The sequence below is a fragment of the Scomber japonicus genome, chromosome 6 (genome assembly GCF_027409825.1).
Source record: "Scomber japonicus isolate fScoJap1 chromosome 6, fScoJap1.pri, whole genome shotgun sequence".
Classification (NCBI taxonomy): domain Eukaryota; kingdom Metazoa; phylum Chordata; class Actinopteri; order Scombriformes; family Scombridae; genus Scomber; species Scomber japonicus.
The window spans coordinates 38,618,034-38,642,537 of NC_070583.1; the positions used below are offsets into that span (position 1 = coordinate 38,618,034).

General features: G+C 40.5%; 2 protein-coding genes across 2 annotated transcripts; one reads left to right on the forward strand and one right to left on the reverse strand.

Annotated features, from left to right (window-relative positions):
- The first annotated feature begins 4,758 nt into the window (after nt 1-4,758).
- On the forward strand, nt 4,759-8,354 carry LOC128360056 (inner ear-specific collagen-like). Its single transcript, XM_053320368.1, has 6 exons — nt 4,759-4,844; nt 6,129-6,207; nt 6,276-6,360; nt 7,020-7,100; nt 7,228-7,308; nt 7,405-8,354. Exons 1-6 carry the CDS (start codon nt 4,759-4,761, stop codon nt 8,352-8,354), a joined length of 1,362 nt encoding a protein of 453 aa, XP_053176343.1.
- Nucleotides 8,355-13,096: 4,742 nt separating this feature from the next.
- LOC128360982 (S-arrestin-like) lies at nt 13,097-23,794 on the reverse strand. The gene is made up of 15 exons (XM_053321553.1): nt 23,747-23,794; nt 21,340-21,400; nt 21,218-21,262; nt 20,453-20,652; nt 19,957-20,016; nt 19,089-19,156; nt 18,845-18,980; nt 17,519-17,603; nt 17,333-17,405; nt 16,669-16,806; nt 16,181-16,258; nt 15,783-15,797; nt 15,651-15,703; nt 13,727-13,736; nt 13,097-13,187 (listed from the first exon to the last, which is right to left on the reverse strand). The coding sequence occupies exons 1-15, from the start codon at nt 23,792-23,794 to the stop codon at nt 13,097-13,099; spliced, it is 1,161 nt and encodes a 386-aa protein (XP_053177528.1).
- Between the last annotated feature and the right edge of the window lie 710 nt (nt 23,795-24,504).

Sequence of the window (24,504 nt, forward strand, 5' to 3'; positions counted from 1 at the left end):
CTCCAGTATTGTATATAAGAACAAGTCATTATTTAATGATAAATGGTTCAACAATGGTTTTATATTAGTTAGTCAGTTCTTTAATAAAGAAGGGCTACTATACAGATATTCACTATTTCTACTAAATACCAATAAGCCCAAAATGTTGTGTAGTGTTTGACGCTGTTCCTTCTGGTCTTTGCATGTTATTAAGGACGGTTGACGTCTCTTTGCCTTTGGCCCCCAGATCCAACTCAGCTTCCTTCAGGTCAAATCTGTTTCTCCTTCAATAAGGCAAGGCAAGGCAACGCAGTTTTATTTATATAGCGCATTTCATACACAATGGCAACTCAATGTGCTTTAAATAAAGGCTCCAACTCTAAAATGAGGTCTTTGTTTCAGGTTGGTTTAGTTGGTTTAGTCTCTAACACCTCAGCAACGTTCTTTTAGAGTAACATAGTCAACAATATAGACTGGAAAAGAGTCTGGTCCTTAACCCAAAAGGTCTCATTCAAGCTGCTCCATAGATTTTACCACTGAAGTGTTTTACATGGTTTTAAGTGTGACATCGATGTGAACTGCACCCTGAAACTGTCTCATTTATTTTAGTTTTTGTGAATTTACGCATAAACTTTGGTAAGACATGAACTCCTTTATTGTTAACAATGTTTCTCTGACTTTGTTCTTTACTACAGAAATGTAATATTTGGTTGTTATGGTAACAGTAATAAGGACAATAATGCATTTTCTCCTCATCAGTCTGATCTTACTTCTTGCCAAATTTCACATTCATAAATGCAAATTCTCAAATAAGAAGCCTCATTTCTTGGTGTTCAAGACAGAACTGGAGCAGCAGGAGGTGACTGTGTGTGTGTGTCTGTGTGTGTGTGTGTGTGTGTGTGTGTGTGTGTGTGTGTGTGTGTGTGTGTGTGTGTGTGTGTGTGTGTGTGTGTGTGTGTGTGTGTTCAGAAACAGGGTCAGCAGAGGGGTGTAAACTGGGATCACTGGGATCCAGTTTCACCTCCAGGTCATGTTTTTGTAGGAAACCAGCAGGAAGTAACACACACAAGTTTGTACCTTTTATACTTGTGAGGAACTTATAACATCCTGGAGCCCCTGAGCCCAACATGGACCTCATTCTAACCTTTTATTCATTCATTCATTGAGGCCGAGCAGATCTTTCTCTTTGTTCACAGACACATCTAAAAGAATAAATAAAAAGATCAATAAATACATCTGCAGATAACAATAATGAATAAAGAACTAAACAGTGGCACAGAGGTTCATTTATTTCTATAGGTAAGAAGGTAGAGGACCAGCAGGAACCGGAAAGCAGGGTTATTATTTTATTTTATTTTTATTTCCATTTAGTTTGATAGATGAAGTAGTTTTAGTTTAGTTTTAGTGGACTTTAATAATCCTACTGGGGCATATGATTGTTTACCAGGGCAGAGAGGCAGCAGACGTTATTTGTCTGTTTACTTGTAAAATGATAAAATCAAGAATAAACCTAAAGAAACGTCACACTTGTCTGGAGGATGAACTCTTTCCCTGCTTCAGATTCATTCCTGCCTCAGTCGACGTTAGATTTTGAGTTTATGTTTTTACTATCCTTCATTTTTATTGTTTAATTTTCTCAAGTTAAGGACAAATCACCACTACACCATCAAAACATCTAAAGGCCTTTTAATATGTATTTTCCATCCTCATAAAGTTCAGTTATATTCTAATAAATTGCTCCAAATCCTGAATATGGACACTAATGGAGCTTTTCCTCTACACAGTTCCAGCACGACTCTACTCAACTCGGTTCTTTTTGCGTCTCCACTAGGGATAGTACCTGGTACCTGGTACTTGTTTAGTACCTGCTCTGTTGAGGTTCCAAGCGAGCCGAGCCGATACTAAATGTGACGTCATCAGACTGCCGGCCTCTGATTGGTCAGAGAGTCACTGGAAGAGTCATGAGCCGTCCCCCACAAGAATCAAAGCCGCCATTTTTAAACACCAACAACAGCGTTACAGAGATTGGTTTCTCTTCTCTTGCTTTGTGTGAGACAGAAAGGAAGGAAGGAAGGGAGGGAGGGAGGAAAGGAAGGAGGGAAGGACAGAGGGGAGGAAGGAAGGAAGCAAGGAAAGGAAAGAAGGAAGGAAGTGTGTGTGACAGAAAGACACATACAGCAGCAGGAAGGAAGGAAGGAAGGAAGAAAGAAAGAAAGGTAGGAAAGAGAGACAGTAAAGGACAACAGACAGACGGAAGGAAGGAAAAAAGGAAAGAAGGGAGGGAGGAAGGACAGAAGGAAGAAAGGAAATAAGGAAGGGAGGGAGGAAGGACAGAGGGAAGAAAGGAACGAATGAACAAAGAAAGGAAAAAAGGAAGGTAGGAAGGAAGGACAGATGGAAGGAAGGAAAAGAACACAGGATGGCAAGTGGGCCGGATCGCACCCCTTGGCGGGCCGTATCTGGCCCCCGAGCCACATGTTTGACACCCCTGATCTAAAGTAACAAGAGTTTATTTATATCTGAAGCTTCTGGTGGTGGTCAAATCATTTGTCTTGACATTAAAATACTTTCTGTGGCAAAATGCAAAGAGTCTGAAACATGAATGTGAGGAAACACCAATGAAAATAGATTTTAATCACGTTAAAGAGACGACAGTGATGTTACATAACTTACTGACGCTACACAGAGACTCATGGTTTACCTCTCAGAGCTTTATATCAGTCTGAGATCTGACTTCAACCTCCATAACAGAAACTGAATCTCTGCTCCGTTCACTTTTCACTCTCTCTTTCTAAAACACACACACACACACATACAGACAGACACACACACACACACACACACACACACACACACACACACACACACACACACAGATAGACAGACAGGCACACACACACACACGGACAGACAGATACACACACACACACACACACACACACACAGACAGGCACACACACACAGACACACACAGACACACACACGGACAGACACACAGACACACACACACACACAGATACACACTGCTGAATCCTGCAGCTTCGTCTCTGCTTTAATTCTCTAGCTGAACTTTTTCCTTGTTTTTTTTTTTTTAGATTCATCTAAACGTGAAACGACGTCATGAATCTGTTTTTGTTTTTCAGGACTTTAACTGAAGCGGGCGGCGAGTGTCTGATGGGAGCTGAACTCTGAGGATGCAGGTGTATCAGCTGGCTCAGTTGCCCTACATGACCACACCAGCTCACTGCTGACCTACATGCCCCACCACCCCCGCCCCCCAAACATCCTAATTCCCAGGACTCTGCACTAATAAAGACCTATAGACTGTTGTGTTGAGCAGGATCCGGTGACGGCCTTCAATCAGAGAGGGATTACAGTTACACCTCTGCTTTATCAGCTCCGTCCTAATCAGGTCAGCTGATGCATGAAAGAGGCTCTGCAGTGGGAACCAGACCCAAGTTCACATGGAGGAGCTGGAGTCTGCTCACAGTGCTAATAAAGTAAGAACTCACAGTGAGGGGGGGGGGTTATTATTATTATTAGCATTATATAAGATACAATAATGGACTTTTTCTGTCTCCATGAGGTTTAGTTTAAATTTAAAGGGTTAAAATGTGAAAATAAACATATGAATAACTTCACACATTCTTTTTTTGTGGACCCAGCATCAAATTTCTGCTTTTAATCCATTTAGAGAGAATATATTAGAGGATTATGGTAAAAATGTCTAAGTGGTGTAACCATAAAAACTTTGTACCAAATAATTGAACGTTGCTTAAAAACAGTAAAGAGTCAATAAAACACCTTCCATCCTTCCTTCCTTCCTTCCTTCCTTCCTACCTAACACCATATCAACTAGTTTGGCATGATCTTACATTATAACTTTTATATTAAATAAAGCTAATGGAATACTATTGTTCAACATATTACATTTAATCTGGAGAATCATGGAGATCAGGAAATGTTGTACATTTCTCCATCGTGGGATTAATAAAGGATTTTCTTATTTTATCTTTTGAATCAGGACTTTTAATTGTAGCAAAGTATTTAAATTAATAATTAATGCTGTAACTAACTAAGCTACCCAATCACAGCCTCTCTTTGTCCTGGTCAGTGAACTTGATAGAGACACGAGGACGTCCAGACAGCCTCGTGTCTCTAGCTGGGTCAGAGATAATGAGTGTTGGTAAGATGATGAATTCATAAATGAGTTAAACTAGATTTAAAAGCAGCATCAGGTTTAAATTCAGACTGAACTCCGCAGCAAGACATCATGGAGGTTACACCCAGTTCAATATAATCAATATATTACAAAAAGATCAATAAGAGAGATTTGAAATGACATTTGACCCATTTTATACCAAAAGACTGAATGCTCCTGAAAATGTCAAATGGTGTAACCACAAAAGAATGATGGATATTAAATATTGTATCAGCTACAGTGTATTTAAGTGGACTTATACTAATAATGACTTCATTTAAAACATGTAAATGTTTCCTGATCTCCATGGTTACCCAGATGAAATGTAATATTTAGAACAATAGTATTCCATTAGCTTTATGTAATATAAAAGTTATAATATTTAATACAAAGACGTGTTCTACATGTCCATATTGATGTGTATGTACATTGTGATGTGACACCTGTGTGTATTATTATAATGAGGTCACATTATACAGTGAAGACAAACACAAAAAACGCAGGCACAGATCTTATTCAACAAAGACACACACACACACACACACACACACCTGTCTGTGGGTGGGGCCTCCGTGTCGATGTGGGCGGAGTCCAGGTGTTTTATTAGCAGCGGAGCGTCTCTGGGATCAGATCAGCTGCAGGTTCGAGAACCGAAGACGACTCGGTGAGTAAAACACTTTCATCCTTTAAATGAACTGAAACATAGAAACTAAGAAAGTCATTTTATTATTTATCTACAAATATATAGAATAACTTATTACAGGCTTATTTACACGTTTTGATTTATTAAACATTACTGCTGGTTTGATTTTAAAATAATGGATCCATCATTGAAATGTTTCCTTTCTTTAGTTGAATTTGTTGCACTGAACCTTTAATAAATGAACACCGGCCCTTTAACGACACCTGCTGTGACAAACTATAATGATAACTTTCATTCATATAGTTTTTCTGTAAATCTGGAAGATTTGTTGGATATTTAGATTTTTAAATTGAATCTTGGCTAATGTGCCTAAATAAATCCTAAATAATGGGAACATATGAATACAGAGAAATGTAAAGTAGAGACAAAGTATTCAATAATTATTCCTTTGTGATATGAGTTAGGGTTTATGTGAGCAGTCATTCATTACATCCTTATATAAGGTTCGTGATATTAAACATAAAAACAAGAATGTTCTATTTCTGTTGTAAATATCTTGCATCAGTGCAGATTTTTTATTTATTAAGAGCTCAGAAAGGTTTTCAGTGTTCATGTTTAACTTCATCGACTTATTAACTGAAACACCAAACATCTACAGACTGACTGGTCCTTTAAAATGTTTTAGATTTCAGTTTTTAACCTCTCTCTCTCTCTCTCTCTGTCTCTCTCTCTCTCTCTCTCTGTCTCTCTCTGTCTCTCTATCTCTGTCTCTCTCTATCTCTGTGTCTCTCTCTCTCTCTATCTCTCTCTCTATCTCTCTCTCTGTGTCTGTCTCTCTATCTCTCTCTCTGTCTGTCTCTCTCTCTCTGTCTCTCTCTCTCTGTCTCTCTGTCTGTCTGTCTCTCTCTCTCTCTCTCTCTCTCTCTCTCTCTCTCTGTCTCTCTCTGTCTCTCTATCTCTGTCTCTCTCTGTCTCTCTATCTCTGTCTCTCTCTCTCTCTCTGTCTCACTCTATCTCTCTCTCTGTCTCTCTCTCTCTCTCTATCTCTGTCTCTCTCTATCTCTGTGTCTCTCTCTCTCTCTATCTCTCTCTCTATCTCTCTCTCTGTGTCTGTCTCTCTATCTCTCTCTCTGTCTGTCTCTCTCTCTCTGTCTCTCTCTCTCTGTCTCTCTGTCTGTCTGTCTGTCTCTCTCTCTCTCTCTCTCTCTCTCTCTCTCTCTCTCTCTCTCTCTCTCTCTCCAGACCATGCCGACCTTCCTCCACTTCCTGTTGATGGCCGTCTCTCTCTCCATCGCCATGGCGAAGCCGGAGCCCTTGTCCCCCGACGGTTGGGAACCCCCCGTCAACCCTCCTCCTCCACTCCTTCCCTTCCCCCCCATCGATGGCCCCGCACACAACATGACGGAGTTACCCGCCGGAGCGATGGAGGCGTACTGCCAGATGCAGCCGCAGGACCAGATGCCCTGGTTCTGTCTCTGCACACAATGCAAGAACAGTGAGGGGCCCAAAGGGGACCGCGGAGACCGGGGACTGCCAGGTAATCTCAGTCTGCAGATACAGCAGCATCTTACTGTGTGTAGGAAGATCTTTAATTCATAGGAGAAGTCCAGTTCTTGCCAAAATACCAACTGTAAGCTCACTGTTCACAGGCTCTGCTTCTTCACGTTATTTCTGTCTTGTCTCTGTTTATGAAGCAGATTCATGAAGCTCCAGGATTTACAAATTGAACTTATGTCCAGTTGTCTCTCTATTGACTAAATATACGATAGTGTCTGAGTAACCAGTAACTTCATATTTTAAAACATCTCATAATTAATGAACTGACACTGATCCAGGATGGCGATAGCTACCATGCCTGTCACGGTTTAGCATTTTGTTGATGGTATTATTGTTGCATGTACCAAGCTGCCGACTCCAAAGGTTCATTCAAGAAATGCCTGAAAACACAGCTCCTCTATGAACACTTGAACCCCTTTAACCTTTTTCAGTTGTTGTTGATTGCTGTAGTTCTTTTTCGTTGCTTGTATATACACCTGTCCTCTTCCTGTTGTTCCTTACCAGTTTATATTTAAAAAATAATAATGAAAAAAACCCTGCTGTGTAGCTCTCTTTCTCATCACATTGGTACCTGGACAGTCACTCGTCTCGCCTGTGATTCATGCTAGATAACTATCTGTGTGACTTTCTCCTTGTCAGGTAGTCCAGGTAGTCCTGGAAGAAGGGGGATGACAGGGTTCAGAGGTCCTCCAGGTTTTGTGGGCCGACCTGGGATCAAAGGTAACAAGCTTCGGCTTTCAAAATACAAACCTGATCCCTAATTTTACTGCTGCTTGTGTCTGTGATGCTGCCTCTGCTGCTGGTGTTCCTTACTGATGGTGTCGTCTCTGGTGTGCTCGATCTTCAGGACAGAAAGGAGATGAAGGCGAGAAGGGCAATCGGGGAGCTCAGGGATTTGTAGGACCCAAAGGAGACAGAGGCTTCAAAGGTGAGAAACAAAACACAAAGTCATCAGTTACTTTCATGTTATTGGTCCTTCAGGGGTTCAGTTCCAGTTCCTGACCTGGTCTTTGTTGTCCTGCAGGTGCAAAGGGTGAGCGAGGTTTGGAGGGTCGATCAGGGGATCGGGGTCCTAAAGGAGATGATGGTGTCTGTCCAGATACCTGCGAGTCTAGCCTTGGTCCTCCAGGAGAAGCCGGTATGCCTGGCCCTGCAGGACCCAGAGGTCTGCCTGGTCCTCAAGGACCATTAGGGCCCAATGGCCTTAAGGGTGACATGGGTGATATGGGTACCACAGGTGCCCCTGGATTTAAGGGTATGAAAGGAGAACCGGGGCCCCAGGGGGAGTGTAACTGTACAGAAGGAGAAGGTGGGAGTCCAGGGCCGATGGGGGAAAAGGGAGATAAGGGAGACCGGGGACAGACGGGGCCTGTAGGGGAGACAGGGACAAAAGGAGACATGGGAGACATGGGGCGAATGGGGATGATGGGCCCTCCTGGTCCCTGCATGCCCATCATACAGTCAGCCTTCTCTGCAGGGCTAGCAACCAGTTTCCCGCCACCAAACGCTCCGGTGGTCTTCTCCAGTATTTACTACAACATCCAGGGCAGCTACGACCCGTCCACAGGCCTCTACATCGCCCCCATCAACGGCACCTACGTCTTCAGCTACCACCTCACTGTTCATGAGCGGGTCCTCAAAGTCGGACTCTTTCATAATTTCGTGCCGGTTGTCAAAACGACAGACCCCAAAGTATTAGGGACCACCTCGCATTCAGTCGTTCTCCACCTTGCCCGGGGGGACAGGGTGTGGATCCAGGTGAAGGATTCGACCACTAACGGCATGTACGCTGGCAGTGAGGCCAGCAGTACCTTCTCTGGCTACTTGCTCCACCCAGATTCTTGTGATATGGGTTTACTCAGACTCCCCATACTCCCAATGACCATACCTCAGGGTGGGTACAGCTGGGGCAACCTGCCCGAGTCCAGCACCCCCACACCCCTGACTACACCTGGTGGTAATGGATCCAATTAACTTTGAAAATTAATAAACAACTTCTGGTCACCTGTAGAAGGTGTCAGAGCAAAATAAGTTATTTTAGACCACCGTTAGTTACTATTCATGAAAATGTGCACCAATGGATGCATACCTTGAGGATTAGATTAGTCCAAACCTCCAAAAGTTACAACCAAGTCAGTCACCAGTAAACTATCTACTCTAACCAAACAAAGGTTACTGACCATGAATATTAAAATTATCATGAGAAATAAACCGTGCACTAATCAAAGCATATACCCCCATAAAGTGAGGAGAACCCAGATTCTCACTCCTTCATATTTGAATAAAAGTAAAGAGATGATCCTCCTGACACAAGGGGAACATCACAGTGTAATAATCACATACAGAGGAGGCGTAGATGTGAATTTTGACAGTTTTTAAAAAGCATAACTACAAACGCCCCCAAAGTAGTAACTTTAACCCACAGCACATGTTTGTCTAACTTTTAACAAAGTGATGATTTCAACCCAAACTCAACATAACCATCATCAAACATCATTACTGTTTAAAGTTATGTGAGACACACAGACGATCAATTTCCTTCACTGGGTTTACGTGGAAAGGGATATTTGCCTTTCTTGATACACTGTTGTTTGAAGCCAAATGGACAATAAAACTCCTCCGTTGCCAAAGTCTCTTTTAACCAGTTAAATTAGTTAGAGCTGTTCCCTGTCAAGCTGGGAACAAAAGTTTAATCCTATTTTATTTCAGATTTATAGTTTTGTTGTTTAACTCAATTTATTTTCACTGTTTGTTGTTTGTTTTGCTGTTTGTCTTTTCATGTTAATTGTCTTTGGTGTCTTTGTATTTAGCTCCTATCTTGATCCTGATTTGCTTTATTTGTAACAGGGAACCAGCTCTCTATCAGGAGACCCCCCCCCCCCCCCCCCCTCAGCTCATTGTCTCGCTTGTTTTCACTACAGCGCTTCTGCTAGTTTTTGTATTCATCAGCAGGTGTGAATCTTTTATGTCCCATCTCGTCTCTCTTTGTCTGGACTCTGCTGTCTTCTCTAAACGAGTCACCTGATGATCCGCTGACACTGATCCTACAGCATCAATGTAAAGCGAAATACGAGACGCTTTAGATCCACATTGTTACAACTGGGCAGGGTTTCCCCAAATGTATGTCCTCTCTGTTCTCCAACAATGGGACAAACACGACTGGAGTCTCTGAGTGTTTGTAGAGTTGGGATCTCCACCCTGATGACTCCATCACAGGTGTCAATGTTTTCAGAGATATTGAGAGTTTGGATCTGACCTCTTAAAGGTGTCTTTGTGATGGTATCCCCACACAGACCCACGTTCTTTGTCACGATATTGACGTGAGTGAGAATAGGCCCAATAAACAACATGTCTCTCATCAAACAGGCTTCATAATGCAGCAGGAAACTGAGCATCTCCTTCAGCATGGTTTGCCATTCCCAGTTCCGGTGCATGTTAGTGCCAAAATCAGATCAAATCCTTCCTTTCTGTAACGATTTCAGGAAGCTTAATGCTGTGACTAAACCGGATTCTTTCCCCCTGCCCCGGATTGAGATTGTATTGATCATGCAAGTGCTGCGACATTTGTCATTAAACTTGATTTTCTTAAGGGCTTTTGGCAGGTGGCCCTAACGCCATGTGCATTTGTGATGCCAGATCACTTTTTGCAGTGTCTTGTGTCTACGGTACTCTCTGGTGTATCACAGTGCGAGGCATATCTTGATGATGTAGTGGCTTATTCATCTGAGCATTAACAGAAATGTGCAGCTGTTTGCATGATGCCTCCCTAATATTAAACCTGGCCAAGTGTCGTAACAGCAAAGAGATCAAAATATAAAATCTTTAAGGATTTCTGTGGCCATAGATCTCTATAGATGCAGCATGATGTTCATTTAGTAAATTATGGTCCCATTTAGAGTGAAATAAATAATAAATCATGGCTACCTTAGCACTAACATTGGTTATGTATATTATGTACCAGTCCCAGATTAAAATAGGAGTGTAGCTGTCACTATTTTGGTGTATTTTCAGTTCATGACTGAGAGAAGTTGATTAGTCAACGCAGCCCAGCTGAGCTAATCAACTCACCTGGTGCTGGTGCTGCTGAGCCAGCTCTAACCAAACCAGGCCCACCACCACCAGACATTTTATGTTTGCAGAAGTCAAAACGCCAAAATAAAGAAGATAAAACATGCTGAGTTTGCATCTGAACGCTGTGTGAGCAAAGAGAGCAGAGGAAAGTTAGATACTGTTGTTAAAACCTTTCAGGAGGTTCAGTTTTCCAGCCGCTGGTCGAGTTTGACAAGAGACAGAAACTCTTCCACTGTTTCATAACGAGGTCAACAAGACATGAAAACTGGACAGACTTTTACTTGTTTGTAACTGTGTTGAGAAAGTGAATAATGTCGTTCTGGTCTGATGAAGGCTGAGGTTCTCCTTCAAGAGCTGGTTCTCTGTTTGACTGTGAGCACATATAAAGGTTTATATAAAATACCAGGGCTAACATTGTCATTAGAAACTTTAAATATCTTTTTGGTTTGTGGTTTTTTTCTCTCCAGCTGGAACTGCTGTGTATTATTTGTTCTTTCTAAGAAAAGCTCCAATAAAACATGGAAAGAAAGTTTGTTCACCGAGTCTTCAGTATCTCTGAATGATCACACATTACAATTAAACTGCTTTAATAATAATAATATTGACATTTTTCTGTGTCCATGAGGTTTAGTTTAAATTTAAAGGGTTAAAATGTGAAAATAAACGTATGAATAACTTCACACATTCTTTTTTTGTGGACCCAGCATCAAATTTCTGCTTTTAATCCATTTAGAGAGAATATATTAGAGGATTATGGTGAAAATGTCTAAGTGGTGTAACCATAAAAACTTTGTACCAAATAATTGAACGTTGCTTAAAGTCGCTTAGTCAATAAAACACCTTCCTTCCTTCCTTCCTTCCTTCCTTCCTTCCTTCCTTCCTTCCTTCCTTCCTTCCTACCTAACACCATATCAACTAGTGTGGCATGATTTTACATTATAACTTTTATATTAAATAAAGCTAATGGAATACTATTGTTCTAAATATTACATTTCGTCTGGTTACCATGGAGATCAGGAAACATTTACATGTTTTAAATGAAGTCATTATTAGTATAAGTCCACTTAAACACACTGCAGGTGATACAATATTTAATATTTATCATTCTTTTGTGGTTACACAATTTGACATTTTCAGGAGCATTCAGTCTTACTTTTGGTAAAAAAAATGGTGCAAATGTCATTTAAATGATATAAAACCAAGAAAAATTGTATTGAAATCAGTGTAATGAGTTATGTGTCCTATTTGGCTCCATCTAGTGGTAGCTGTGAATAGCAGGATTCAGGAGGAAGTGACCTCATAGTAAACATTGGGGTAACAGGAAGTGAGCAGCATAGTGAAGCTGTCTGTTTAAAGCTTTAAATCCTACAAAACGGTTCATCTGTAAGTTCTGTTCTGTTTACATTTATATTAACTATTGTATATTTTTGGATATTTAGTTTATTGGGGATTCTGTGTTAGAGGTTGTTCACATTGCTTTTCTATTATCTTTATTTCACTAATGTTTAACATTTACTTATAAGGACTCATTTTGCATTTGTGTTTTTTCACAGTTTTAAAAAAGATGTAAAGATATTTCTTAAAGTAAATCAGCAAACACAACATCCTGCCTGTTCCTGGAGGATGAACAGAGAAATATTTGTGTTAAGCTAGCTGTAGCTAAAGACCACGTTTTAGTGAGGACAGCATAAAAATACTAAATGTACATTTTAACAAACCTGATGCTGCTTTTAAAACTAGTTTAACTGATTTATGAATTCATCATCTTACCAACATTTATTATCTCTGACCCGTATAAACAGCACTACTTAAAATGTAGTTTCATTGACAGAGTTGACAATTCATGAAGACATTTCTCCAAAATATTCACATTTCTCTGAAACTCAGTATTCACACAATTGTTGGCAGCAGAAAGTTTCTTTTATTTCAGACCAGAAAGATTTTTCAGGATTATAACTATTTACACTCAGTTCAGTTTTATACATAAAATATCAGAGTTAAAACTAAAATGTGTGTTTGACAGATGGAGGCTGCAGGTTGAGTCCATCGCTGAGCTCTTACAATAAATGGCAGAATAAAATGTTGTAAAGAAAAATAAGTAAAAACCGGTTTCACTACGACGTCATGAATGAAACAGATTCCTTCGCATGCATTAAATCAGCTCTAACAGCTTTTAACACTCACATCAACAGATTTACACTTGAAACATGATTATTTCATCTGTTATTTAAAATGCACCTAAAATCACATTAATTTGATCACAAGGCAGATTAACAAGCGTCTACATTTATCTGGACAGACTCTCTGCTGGAGTCAGAAACAAACAGTTTATTAAACAGTTTGGTTGTTGAGCTGCTGAGTGATGTTTAACTGTGAGTTTAAACAGAGGCTGAAGTTTGGTTATAAAGAACAGCAGCTGTTGATACTGTTTTACTTCAGCTTCAGATCCTGAATACTTCCTGTGTGTGCCACATGTCAGCTGTGTGTTGTACTCATGTGTCGCCCCCTACAGGCTGCAGAGTTCATCACAAGGGAAACATCAGGAAGTCATTAAACTCTTGGTCAGTCTGATGGAGAATCTTCTACGAGTCAAACTGTCTCTGTTGGTCTCTGACGGTCAGCAGGAGCAGACACGTCCTCCTTCTTTAAGCCTCAGTGGGAGACTCGTCATCGTCTCCAACCACCCCCTTCAGGTAGACTCGTTTAAACTCCTCAAACACCATGTCGTCTGATTCGCTGCAGGGACACAGAAGGTTAAATGGGTTAAATGCTTCATGGGTACAGAGAGAGCTTGGTCTTACATGGTTAAACATATGGGGTCTACACCTGAAACACCTGAAACCCAGTCAGAACCCACCTGAAGCCCATATGGGCAAACACAGGTGGGTTCACCATGGAAACTGTGTACGAACCCACTTGGGACAGCCCAAATTCAATCCTTATGGGCCCACATGCTGGCCCATATGTTGTTACATTAACATTTGATGAGGTTTGATGAAGTTCACAGTGCTTTATTTTAAAGGTCTCAGTTCAAAAAACGATAGTTAAAAGATGAAATGATGTGTTTTTGTTCATGTAAAGAGAGTTTTCTTTATATAATCAGCTGCTCTGAATCTTCAAAGACGAAAAACCCAACAAAACAAAACCCTTGAATGAATTTACATGAAGATAAAGATGTTTTTAGAAATGTCTGGATCTTTATTTTACAGACTTTTCCTGAAGAGAAAAGGAATAAACCTAGAAAACTTTGATATGATAAAATAAAATGATCTTACCCCTCCTTGGCTGAAGACGCAGAGTTCAGACGGGAAAAGAGAAGAAGACAGATGAGACATTAATTATTGTACTCCGGAGTATCGAATCACTCCTGAGTCATTTCTATTTATCACTCATGATTTAAGTTGATCTGTTGGACTTCTTATCAAACAGCTGATCAACATTATGATGAATTAGTGTTGTGTTTCTGTCCACCTGGAGCCATAATTTACTAAATGAACATTGTGCTGTGTTGAATAAGATTTTAAACTAGTGATTGAAACCATAAGCTCGTTAGGAAACAGTTTACTGAGGTGATAAATGAAGTAGGCTCCGACACTTCTATATAATCAGATTTATGGAGTCGCCTCCTGCTGGCCATTAGAGAGAACACAGCTTTAAGTCACTTCCATGTTGGCTTCACTTTTCAGACCTGGAACAACCTGCTTAGTCAGTCTGGTGCTGAGCAGCTAGTGTTCAGGGCCTCAGAGTGAACCAGAACAATAACTAAACAATGAGCTGAAACTCATTACAGAGCTCAGTAAAGCCGAGGAGCAGCAGAGTCTCTGATAACCAGACTGCAGGATTCAGCAGTGAAGAACAGTTTAACCATCAGAAATGTTCTTCAGACGGTGGAACAGTTTTAGAAACGGATCATTTTGACCATTTAATGCAGCAGCTGCTCAGATTTGGTGCTGAGCAGGTAGAGTACAGCAGCTTTTCACAGCTTTTTCTCTGAAACCAACGTTATGAGAACGCTGAAAGTGAACCAGAACAGTGACGTTGCAGCCAGACAGCTAAACAATGAGTTGAAGCTCAGTACAAAGCTTTATAGTTGAGTCTCATGTTACAGAAATATATGTTATAGAAAGAGCTTTTACTGTCCATGAGACTAGAGAAGCTCAGATTTTCTCTTAATGGCTCCCTAAACTTATTCAAAAAGACTTGGAGACCTCTCCTAAATTATACTGACTCTCTATTTTTTTATTTAATTGCAGTTAATCTTTATTTATTTATCTTTTTCTTTCTCATGTATAGTTTATATGTATTTGGTATTATTAATATGACCTTGATCATTGCGATAACTGCTCTCCAGTGGGAGGGATGAAAGAATGGAAGTTATCTCCTCGGCTTTGCACTGTTTTTATATTGTTGACTGTGAAATAGCTTCCAATAAAGAGTGTTATAAAAAAAAGAAAATAAATACTTTAAATAGATACTTTAAGCTGCAGAGTTACTGATAATTGTCTGCAGGTTTATCACTACGACTTTATCACTCTCCTGCTGCCCTGCAGCTTTTAGATATCTCTACTCTAACAAACCTGAATCTAATTATCAAACACATTGATGAGCTTAAACTCATCAAATTAGGTTTGTTAGAGTGGAGAGAAGCGTAAAACATGCAGCTCTGCAGGAGCAAGGCTGGAAACAGCTGTCATCGCTGCTTTAACAGGGTTATTTTGGGGAGATGGATGAGGTCACTGAGGGTCCTCACAGGTACAAACATGTGTGTGTTAAGCAGCTTTCTGTCTCGCTGACAGTGAGTTGCTCCTCTTACTGCAGTTTATCATGTAAACAATGAGCTGCAGATTAACATACAGATTATCAATACAGATTAACTACACACACACACACACACACACACACACACACACAGACAGCTGTGTTTCCATCACTTCAGAGGACATCAAATTGACCTACAGTCATTTCCATTCACCTTTTACCTTAAACAAAGTCTTCACCTGAAACTTTCTAAAATGAAAACCTGAAGTCTACCAATTTAAACATCATTTATTTTAAATTAAAATAAAACTGTTGTGACATTTAGAGGTTGTTTTTTTAATCTTAAGAACAAACCTCACAGAGATTCAGGAGAAGAAAATGTTGATGAAACTCTGAATGTGAAGAGAAACTTTGACATGAGGCTGATGATGGAGGACGTACCTGGTTCAGGTTTAGGATGCATCAGTTTGAAGGGCAGCTCCAGAGAGACCTCACTGTGAATAAAACAAACACACATGTAGTCCAGTTCACAGAGACTCAGAGTGTGTGTGAGCTGATTTTGGTGAAACGTACCTGGATCCAACCGTCCTGTTGGTGTAACCAAGAACAGAAACAGACCATCAGTTCAACGTGATGCATCACAGTTTAAATAATTGACAGTTTCTCTCTCAGTATGAATCATATTTAATATTCATTAAAGCTCAGCAGAGAGTAACAGCTGCTCTCCTCAACACTTTTCTTTTTAACTCTTGGTTGCATTTGTGTCTCTACATGTTTCTTTACATCATGTGAAGTTGTCTCAATCATGTCAGGTGTAAGATAATTATCATACAACTCTGAAACTCACTGTTCTAGTCTGGAAACATTCTGACTGTAAATAAGAACATTAATATTTATCTAAGGATGATTCATGTCAGAGAGCAGGAAGGCTGTCGGCTGATTTCCCAGCATGCCGAGTGTTTCAGACTCACCCAGATGCCATCATCCTCAGAACGATCTTATAGAAGACCAGAATCCCCTGAACCTCCTTCAGCACGTCCTCCTTCACACTGATGGACAGACAGAGAGACAGACGGTTAGAGATATTTGTTACATTATTAGTTATTATTATTAGTTATATTATTTATCATGCAGTGAGTCTCAGTGTGTCTCAAAGAGTCTCAGTGAGTCTCAGTGAGTCTCAGTGTGTCTCAGTGAGTCTCAGTGTGTCTCAAAGAGTCTCAGTGAGTCTCAGTGTGTCTCAAAGAGTCTCAAAGAGTCTCAGTGCTTCTCAGTGTGTCCCAGTGAGTCTCAAAGAGTCTCAGTGAGTCTCAAAGAGTCTCAGTGAGTCTCAGTGTGTCTCAGTGAGTCTCAAAGAGTCTCAGTATGACTCAAAGAGTCTCAGTGTGTCTCAAAGAGTCTCAGTGAGTCTCAGTATGTCTCAAAGAGTCGCTAAGAGTCTCAGAGAGTCTCATCTTACACGCTGGATGAAGCCAGGTTGGTATCTTCATGTTTGAGTCGTCCATCCAGAGCGAGTCCTCTCCTGTCCTTGTTGTGATCCAGCAGAGGGTACAGGGTATACTCCTTCTTCAGACTGGTTCCAGTGGGAACCGCATCCCTGGAGACAAACAGAGAATTAACTGCTTTACTTCTTCACACAGATCTGGGCCACCTGTCGATGGACTTCAGAGTGTTTCTATCAATACTATTACATTTCTACGCGTTTCCCTGAGCAGCATTTCTCTCTTCACTTCTTAAGATCATATTCAACATTTTATTTAAATATTGTCACTCGTTTAACATCAAACGTCACAACAAATAACTTGAAATATAGTTTTCAGTTCCTCCAGCAGCTTCTTACGATGCTCTAAACCTTCGACGATCATTTCTCAGAGTCTTCAGTTACGATGCTTTTGGGAAATACGAAGAAATAAGATTTGTATGATTTTATGATCATCTCAGGCTCTGCTCTGTTAATCATGTGTTTTGTGCTAAATCTATAATTAATCCAAAACATCCAAATGATATCAGTCTCATCAGGTTGTGTCTGGTGTCATCTGAATGTTAATTCAAAATCTAAAAATCAAGAACAGACAGAAAAAAAGGAAAAAGGTTTAAGGTTAAATACTAAAAACCAAACTCACTTAGTTTCCTCTTTAGCCACTGATTTGACGTATTTGTCATTGGAGTACAGAACAATGTTGGTAACCTGTTCAACTGCAGACACACAGACAGAAAGAAGTTTTAATAAAACACAAACTCTACAGAGACACGAGAAGAACAAACACTGAAGTAAGAAGTCATGTTAGAAGCAACAGGTATGACTTTACCTGACACGCTGATGTCCTTGATGTTCCTGCTGGATGAGTTTGTGATCTCAACGTTAGTTTTGATCGGCTCACCGTGATAAAACGTCTGCAGACAGAAGGACAGACGGTGAAGTTATATATAAACTGTAGATTATCTGTCTGGAACCAGTTTATATCTAATTATCAAAGAGTTTAAACAGCAGGTGAAATAATCAGCTGATCTGATGTAGTCAAAGTATTACAGTAAAAGTACTGCAGTATTATGAGTGATGTAGTATGCAGTATTACAGTAAAAGTACTGCAGTATTATAGTGATGTAGTATGCAGTATTACAGTAAAAGTACTGCAGTATTATAGTGATGTATTATGCAGTATTACAGTAAAAGTACTGCAGTATTATAGTGATGTAGTATGCAGTATTACAGTAAAAGTACTGCAGTATTATAGTGATGTAGTATACAGTATTACAGTAAAAGTACTGCAGTATTATAGTGATGTATTATGCAGTATTACAGTAAAAGTACTGCAGTATTATAGTGATGTAGTATGCAGTATTACAGTAAAAGTACTGCAGTATTATAGTGATGTAGTATGCAGTATTACAGTAAAAGTACTGCAGTATTATAGTGATGTAGTATGCAGTATTACAGTAAAAGTACTGCAGTATTATAGTGATGTAGTATGCAGTATTACAGTAAAAGTACTGCAGTATTATAGTGATGTAGTATGCAGTATTACAGTAAAAGTACTGCAGTATTATAGTGATGTAGTACGCAGTATTACAGTAAAAGTACTGCAGTATTATAGTGATGTAGTACGCAGTATTACAGTAAAAGTACTGCAGTATTATAGTGATGTAGTATGCAGTATTACAGTAAAAGTACTGCAATATTATAGTGATGTAGTATGCAGTATTACAGTAAAAGTACTGCAGTATTATAGTGATGTAGTATGCAGTATTACAGTAAAAGTACTGCAGTATTATAGTGATGTAGTATGCAGTATTACAGTAGTGATATATTATTATATATGACATCATTAGATTATTAATAGTTCTGATACACAAATGTGTTTTCAGTTTTTAGACTTTTTCTCTAATTTTTGATTTTTGCTGAAATATTGGATCATTTGAACATTTACTGAATTGAAAGCATGTGAGAAGTTTAGAGGGAAACATCACTATAAATACATTATTACCCTTATTATTACAGTAATAATAATTCTTGTTAACAATTATAATATTACCAAGTTATGTAGATGTGATTATAAAACCCTACAGTATAAAGGCGTTTCTGTTCCAGGTATCATAGTAAATGTAATCTGTGCTCAGGTGGTTTGGTGTCTCACCTCTTTGGGCAGACTCAGTTTGACTTGCAGAGGTTTCTCAGACATCAGGAACTCAAAGGTGGTTTCTGCTACTGGAACCACCTGACTGCTCTCTGCACTGAACTGGATCTTACGGATGGAGAGACGGACTGAGCTCCTGCAGAGAGAACGCATCAAAATCAACACAGGACAACAGTCCGTCCATGATGGAAGGTCTGAACGTTTTTTTCTGATAAACCTTTTCTCTGATTGTTTCTGAACTCACTGTTTTTCGATCTTCTCGCTCTGATTCTCAGCGCAGAACGCCTTCACCTCAAACTCCACCGCACATTTCTGTCAGGATCAGAAACTCATGACTCACATATATAAACACACAGAGTTACATCAGTCCATATTCCAGGTGAATGTACCCAGTGTTCCCCTCATATATCAGCAAACATCCAGTCACACAGTTTAAAATCACTTCCTGCTGTTCTGTTACGTTCAGGATCTTTAAAGACTTTTTAAACCAGGACTTAACGAAGCTCCATTTGATATTATGTGGGCCAGACGAGTAAAACCATTGCATAATAACAGATAAATAATATATATTATAACTTTACTGTAATAAACCATCTTTTCACAAAACAGATTAACAGCTTGAGAGATAAGTCGTCCCAAACATGTTCAAACGTTTCACAACCAGGTGTGTCAGTTATCTCAAGCTGGACATCTATCTATCTGTCTGTCTGTCTCTCTGTCTATCCATCTATCTATCTATCTATCTATCTATCTATCTGTCCGTCTGTCTGTCTGTCTGTCTGTCTGTCTGTCTGTCTGTCTATCTATCTATCTATCTATCTATCTATCTGTCTGTCTATCTATCTATCTATCTATCTATCTATCTATCTATCTATCTATCTATCTATCTATCTATCTGTCTATCTGTCTATCTATCTATCTATCTATCCATCTATCTATCTATCTGTCTATCTATCTATCCACCTATCCATCTATCCATCTATCCATCTATCTATCTATCCGTTCCATCTATTCCATCTATCTATCTATCACACAGTTGGTCTAGAAACATGTAACAGTAACTTTGGTCAGTTTGAGCTTCTGTAAATGAAGCAGAGTGACGTTGAACTTACTTTCCCCACATCGTTCGGTCCGGGCTGCAGAGCCACCGAACACGGCAGGTTGTCTGGAAACTGAAACACAAACACAAACTTATTTTAAAACAGATGAATGTAGAGAAGAGTTTCAAGAACTCACTCTGAATGAAAAAAACATGATAAAATACCAAAAATGTCATTGAGGGTTTTTTTTTGTATCCATGTGGTTTAGTTTAAATTTAAAGGGGTTAAATTAGAAAATGTACATATGAATAAGTTGCACATATTCTTTTCTTGTGGACTCAGCATCAAATTTCTGCTTTTAATCCTCTCTCTCTTTCTCGTTAGCGTGATATCTCAGGAACATCTTGACAGAATCATACCAAGGTCCGCTGGGACTCACTGATGATCTGATTAGATTTTGGTGATGACGTGAAGCCTGAGGGAACGGAGGGATGACGCCTCACATCCAGCTGCAGGAACAGACCGGAGCGGTTAAACATCTGGTGAGCAGCACATCTGGAAGCCTCACCTCAAAGAAGAAGGGGAAGGCGTTGTCTCCCAGCTTTCTCAGCAGTCTCTCCTGGGTCTTAGTGTGAGTCAGCTTCGCTTTGTCCTGCAGCTCGGGGTAAACCTGCCGGGTCACCACGAACAGATCCCTCCTGAAGGCCACGCCCATCACTTCCATGTCCTGACGGCCGTACCGAAATGTGCACGACAGCATCACGTACACTGGGGACACGAGAGGACCAATGAGACGCGATACGTAGGGCCAGCTTTCTCACCTCCAAATGAGGGACACTGTGTTCTGGCCCCAGAGCAGGAGGCCCACAGTGTCATTAGCCATAAACCTACTGATTTCAACGTTTAGTGACACAAAACCCATATTGTACTTGCTTAGATGGTTTACAGTAAGTTAAGCTACAGACACTGGAAAGCTTTAAGCCTGAACCAAACTAACTCTTACTAATACATGTGAGGTCCATATCATTTTATATATTTTATAAATAGAAACATTTTATTATAACTTTTGCATGTAGGGTGCTTTTTTGAGGTTCGGGTCTGTTCATTTTGACAGTGGCTCACTCGCACAGTTAGCCAACGAATAAAACACCCGCCTCCAACAACAACTGTGTCTCCTAGCAACGTTACGTCAGTTTGGGCACGTTAAATGACCAACTATTAGCTAGCTGCACTGCTTGTGACTGAGGCGCAGTACCACTAACAGCCACTAGAGGGACTGTTCAAGGCTTTTCACAGAGTAACAACTTAACCTTTATTTCTCACACACACTGACCTTTCTTTCCTTTGAGCTGCACCGGGTCGATCACAACGACTCCATCTGAGAGAGAGCACACATCGTTAGTCTCTGATGTTTGTCTGCAGATCAGATTCAGTGTGTTTTATCGTCAGACTCACCGACTGGATCGACGTGGTCGCAGTGATCCACAAAGTCTCTCTTGGCCAGGTAGACGCCCAGCTGAAACACACAGAGAGCTTCAGAGACTCACAGAGACACACAGAGAGCTTCAGAGACTCACAGAGACTCACAGAGACACACAGAGAGCTTCAGAGACTCACAGAGACTCACAGAGAGCTTCAGAGACTCACAGAGAGCTTCAGAGACTCACAGAGAGCTTCAGAGACTCACAGAGACACACAGAGACTCACAGAGAGCTTCAGAGACACACAGAGAGCTTCAGAGACTCACAGAGACACACAGAGACTCACAGAGAGCTTCAGAGACTCACAGAGACTCACAGAGAGCTTCAGAGACTCACAGAGAGCTTCAGAGACTCACAGAGACACACAGAGACTCACAGAGAGCTTCAGAGACTCACAGAGACTCACAGAGAGCTTCAGAGACTCACAGAGAGCTTCAGAGACTCACAGAGAGCTTCAGAGACTCACAGAGACTCACAGAGAGCTTCAGAGACTCACAGAGAGCTTCAGAGACTCACAGAGACTCACAGAGAGCTTCAGAGACACACAGAGAGCTTCAGAGACTCACAGAGACTCACAGAGAGCTTCAGAGACACACAGAGACTCACAGAGAGCTTCAGAGACACACACAGAGGTTCAGAGACTCACAGAGAGCTTCAGAGACTCACAGAGAGCTTCAGAGACTCACAGAGAGCTTCAGAGACTCACAGAGAGCTTCAGAGACTCACAGAGACTCACAGAGAGCTTCAGAGACTCACAGAGACTCACAGAGAGCTTCAGAGACTCACAGAGAGCTTCAGAGACTCACAGAGAGCTTCAGAGACTCACATAGAGCTTCAGAGAGTCACAGAGAGCTTCAGAGACTCACAGAGACTCACAGAGACTCACAGAGAGCTTCAGAGAGTCACAGAGAGCTTCAGAGACTCACAGAGAGCTTCAGAGACTCACAGAGAGCTTCAGAGACTCGCAGAGAGCTTCAGAGACTTACAGAGACACACAGAGAGCTTCAGAGACACACAGAGAGCTTCAGAGACTCACATAGAGCTTCAGAGACTCACAGAGACTCACAGAGACTCACAGAGAGCTTCAGAGACACACAGAGAGCTTCAGAGACTCACACAGAGCTTCAGAGACTCGCAGAGAGCTTCAGAGACTCACAGAGAGCTTCAGAGACTCACAGAGAGCTTCAGAGACTCACAGAGACACACAGAGAGCTTCAGAGACTCACAGAGACACACAGAGAGCTTCAGAGACACACAGAGAGCTTCAGAGACTCACAGAGAGCTTCAGAGACTCACAGAGAGCTTCAGAGACTCACAGAGACTCACAGAGAGCTTCAGAGACACACAGAGAGCTTCAGAGACTCACAGAGAGCTTCAGAGACTCACAGAGACTCACAGAGAGCTTCAGAGACTCACAGAGACTCACAGAGAGCTTCAGAGACTCACAGAGAGCTTCAGAGACACACAGAGAGCTTCAGAGACTCACAGAGACACACAGAGACTCACAGAGACTCACAGAGACACACAGAGAGCTTCAGAGACACACAGAGAGCTTCAGAGACTCACAGAGACACACAGAGAGCTTCAGAGACACACAGAGAGCTTCAGAGACTCACAGAGAGCTTCAGAGACTCACAGAGAGCTTCAGAGACACACAGAGAGCTTCAGAGACACACAGAGAGCTTCAGAGACTCACAGAGACACACAGAGAGCTTCAGAGACTCACAGAGACACACAGAGAGCTTCAGAGACTCTCAGAGAGCTTTAGAGACTCACAGAGAGCTTCAGAGACACACAGAGAGCTTCAGAGACTCACAGAGAGCTTTAGAGACTCACAGAGAGCTTCAGAGACACACAGAGAGCTTCAGAGACTCACAGAGAGCTTTAGAGACTCACAGAGAGCTTCAGAGACTCACAGAGAGCTTTAGAGACTCACAGAGAGCTTTAGAGACTCACAGAGAGCTTCAGAGAGCTTCAGAGACTCACAGAGAGCTTCAGAGACTCACAGAGACTCACAGAGACTCACAGAGAGCTTCAGAGACTCACAGAGAGCTTCAGAGACTCACAGAGAGCTTCAGAGACTTACAGAGAGTTTCAGAGACTCACAGAGACTCACAGAGAGCTTCAGAGACTCACAGAGAGCTTCAGAGACTCACAGAGAGCTTCAGAGACTCACACAGAGAGCTTCAGAGACTCACAGAGACTCACAGAGAGCTTCAGAGACTCACAGAGAGCTTCAGAGACTCACAGAGACTCACAGAGAGCTTCAGAGACTCACAGAGAGCTTCAGAGACACACAGAGAGCTTCAGAGACTCACAGAGAGCTTCAGAGACTCGCTCAAAGGATCTTTAGTTAGAAACACGACTGCTGTCTCACTTACCGACTTATCGCGGGAGATTTTCTTAAACACGATGTTTTTCCGGCTCATGATGACGTTTGATTAATGTCTCGACCTGCAGCACAAAAAATCATTAAATAATTAACAATTAAACAAAAATATATGATAATAAACAATGTCATAAAATATAAATTACATGTATTAGATGAGTCTTTTAATTATAATATATCTGACTTCTGGACACTGACTGTCTTTTTTTATACCAACAAAAATATTAAACATCAAATTTAATTTATGTTTTAAACACTTTGATTATTTCTCTTTCTGACTATAAGAAGGATTCATTTTCTTCACTTTTCACTTTCAGCTGCAGGTTTCATTCTTTCAGCTCATCAGACTTTACTGAACCTTTTCTAAACATTAAACATTAAACTATATAAATATAAATATAATTGTGAAGTGTTTTTAAAGACCAACGAGCTAAAGAAGACCAGGAGACTATATATTCATTTATTTATTTTCTAATAGGGACACTACTACTACTACTGAGGTGTTTTTATTTTGTTTTAGTTTTTTTAATTGTTATTTTTAGTTTACTTTTCGGAGGCTTTTTTAATGTATTCTGATAATAAGGAAGTTTATTGTAGATGTAAATACATATTTATATCTGTTTTGGATATTATTGTAATGCATCGGTGACGCACTAAAACTTAATAAACAAAATTTGGAAAAATAAATATATAAATAAATAAAGACCAATGAGTTTATAGCTAAAAAGAATATATTTAATATATATATTT

Coding starts and splice junctions, on each gene's coding strand:
- LOC128360056 (XM_053320368.1), top strand. CDS start 4,759: ATGTGGGCGGAGTCCAGGTGTTTTATTAGCAGCGGAGCGTCTCTGGGA. Junction 6,208..6,275: donor TCCCTTCCCCCCCATCGATG/GCCCCGCACACA, acceptor ATGCAGCCGCAG/GACCAGATGCCCTGGTTCTG. Junction 7,309..7,404: donor AGGAGACAGAGGCTTCAAAG/GTGAGAAACAAA, acceptor GTTGTCCTGCAG/GTGCAAAGGGTGAGCGAGGT.
- LOC128360982 (XM_053321553.1), bottom strand. CDS start 23,794: ATGAGCCGGAAAAACATCGTGTTTAAGAAAATCTCCCGCGATAAGTCG. Junction 18,981..19,088: donor AGCGAGAAGATCGAAAAACA/GTGAGTTCAGAA, acceptor TTCTCTCTGCAG/GAGCTCAGTCCGTCTCTCCA. Junction 17,604..18,844: donor AACTGAGTCTGCCCAAAGAG/GTGAGACACCAA, acceptor TTCTGTCTGCAG/ACGTTTTATCACGGTGAGCC.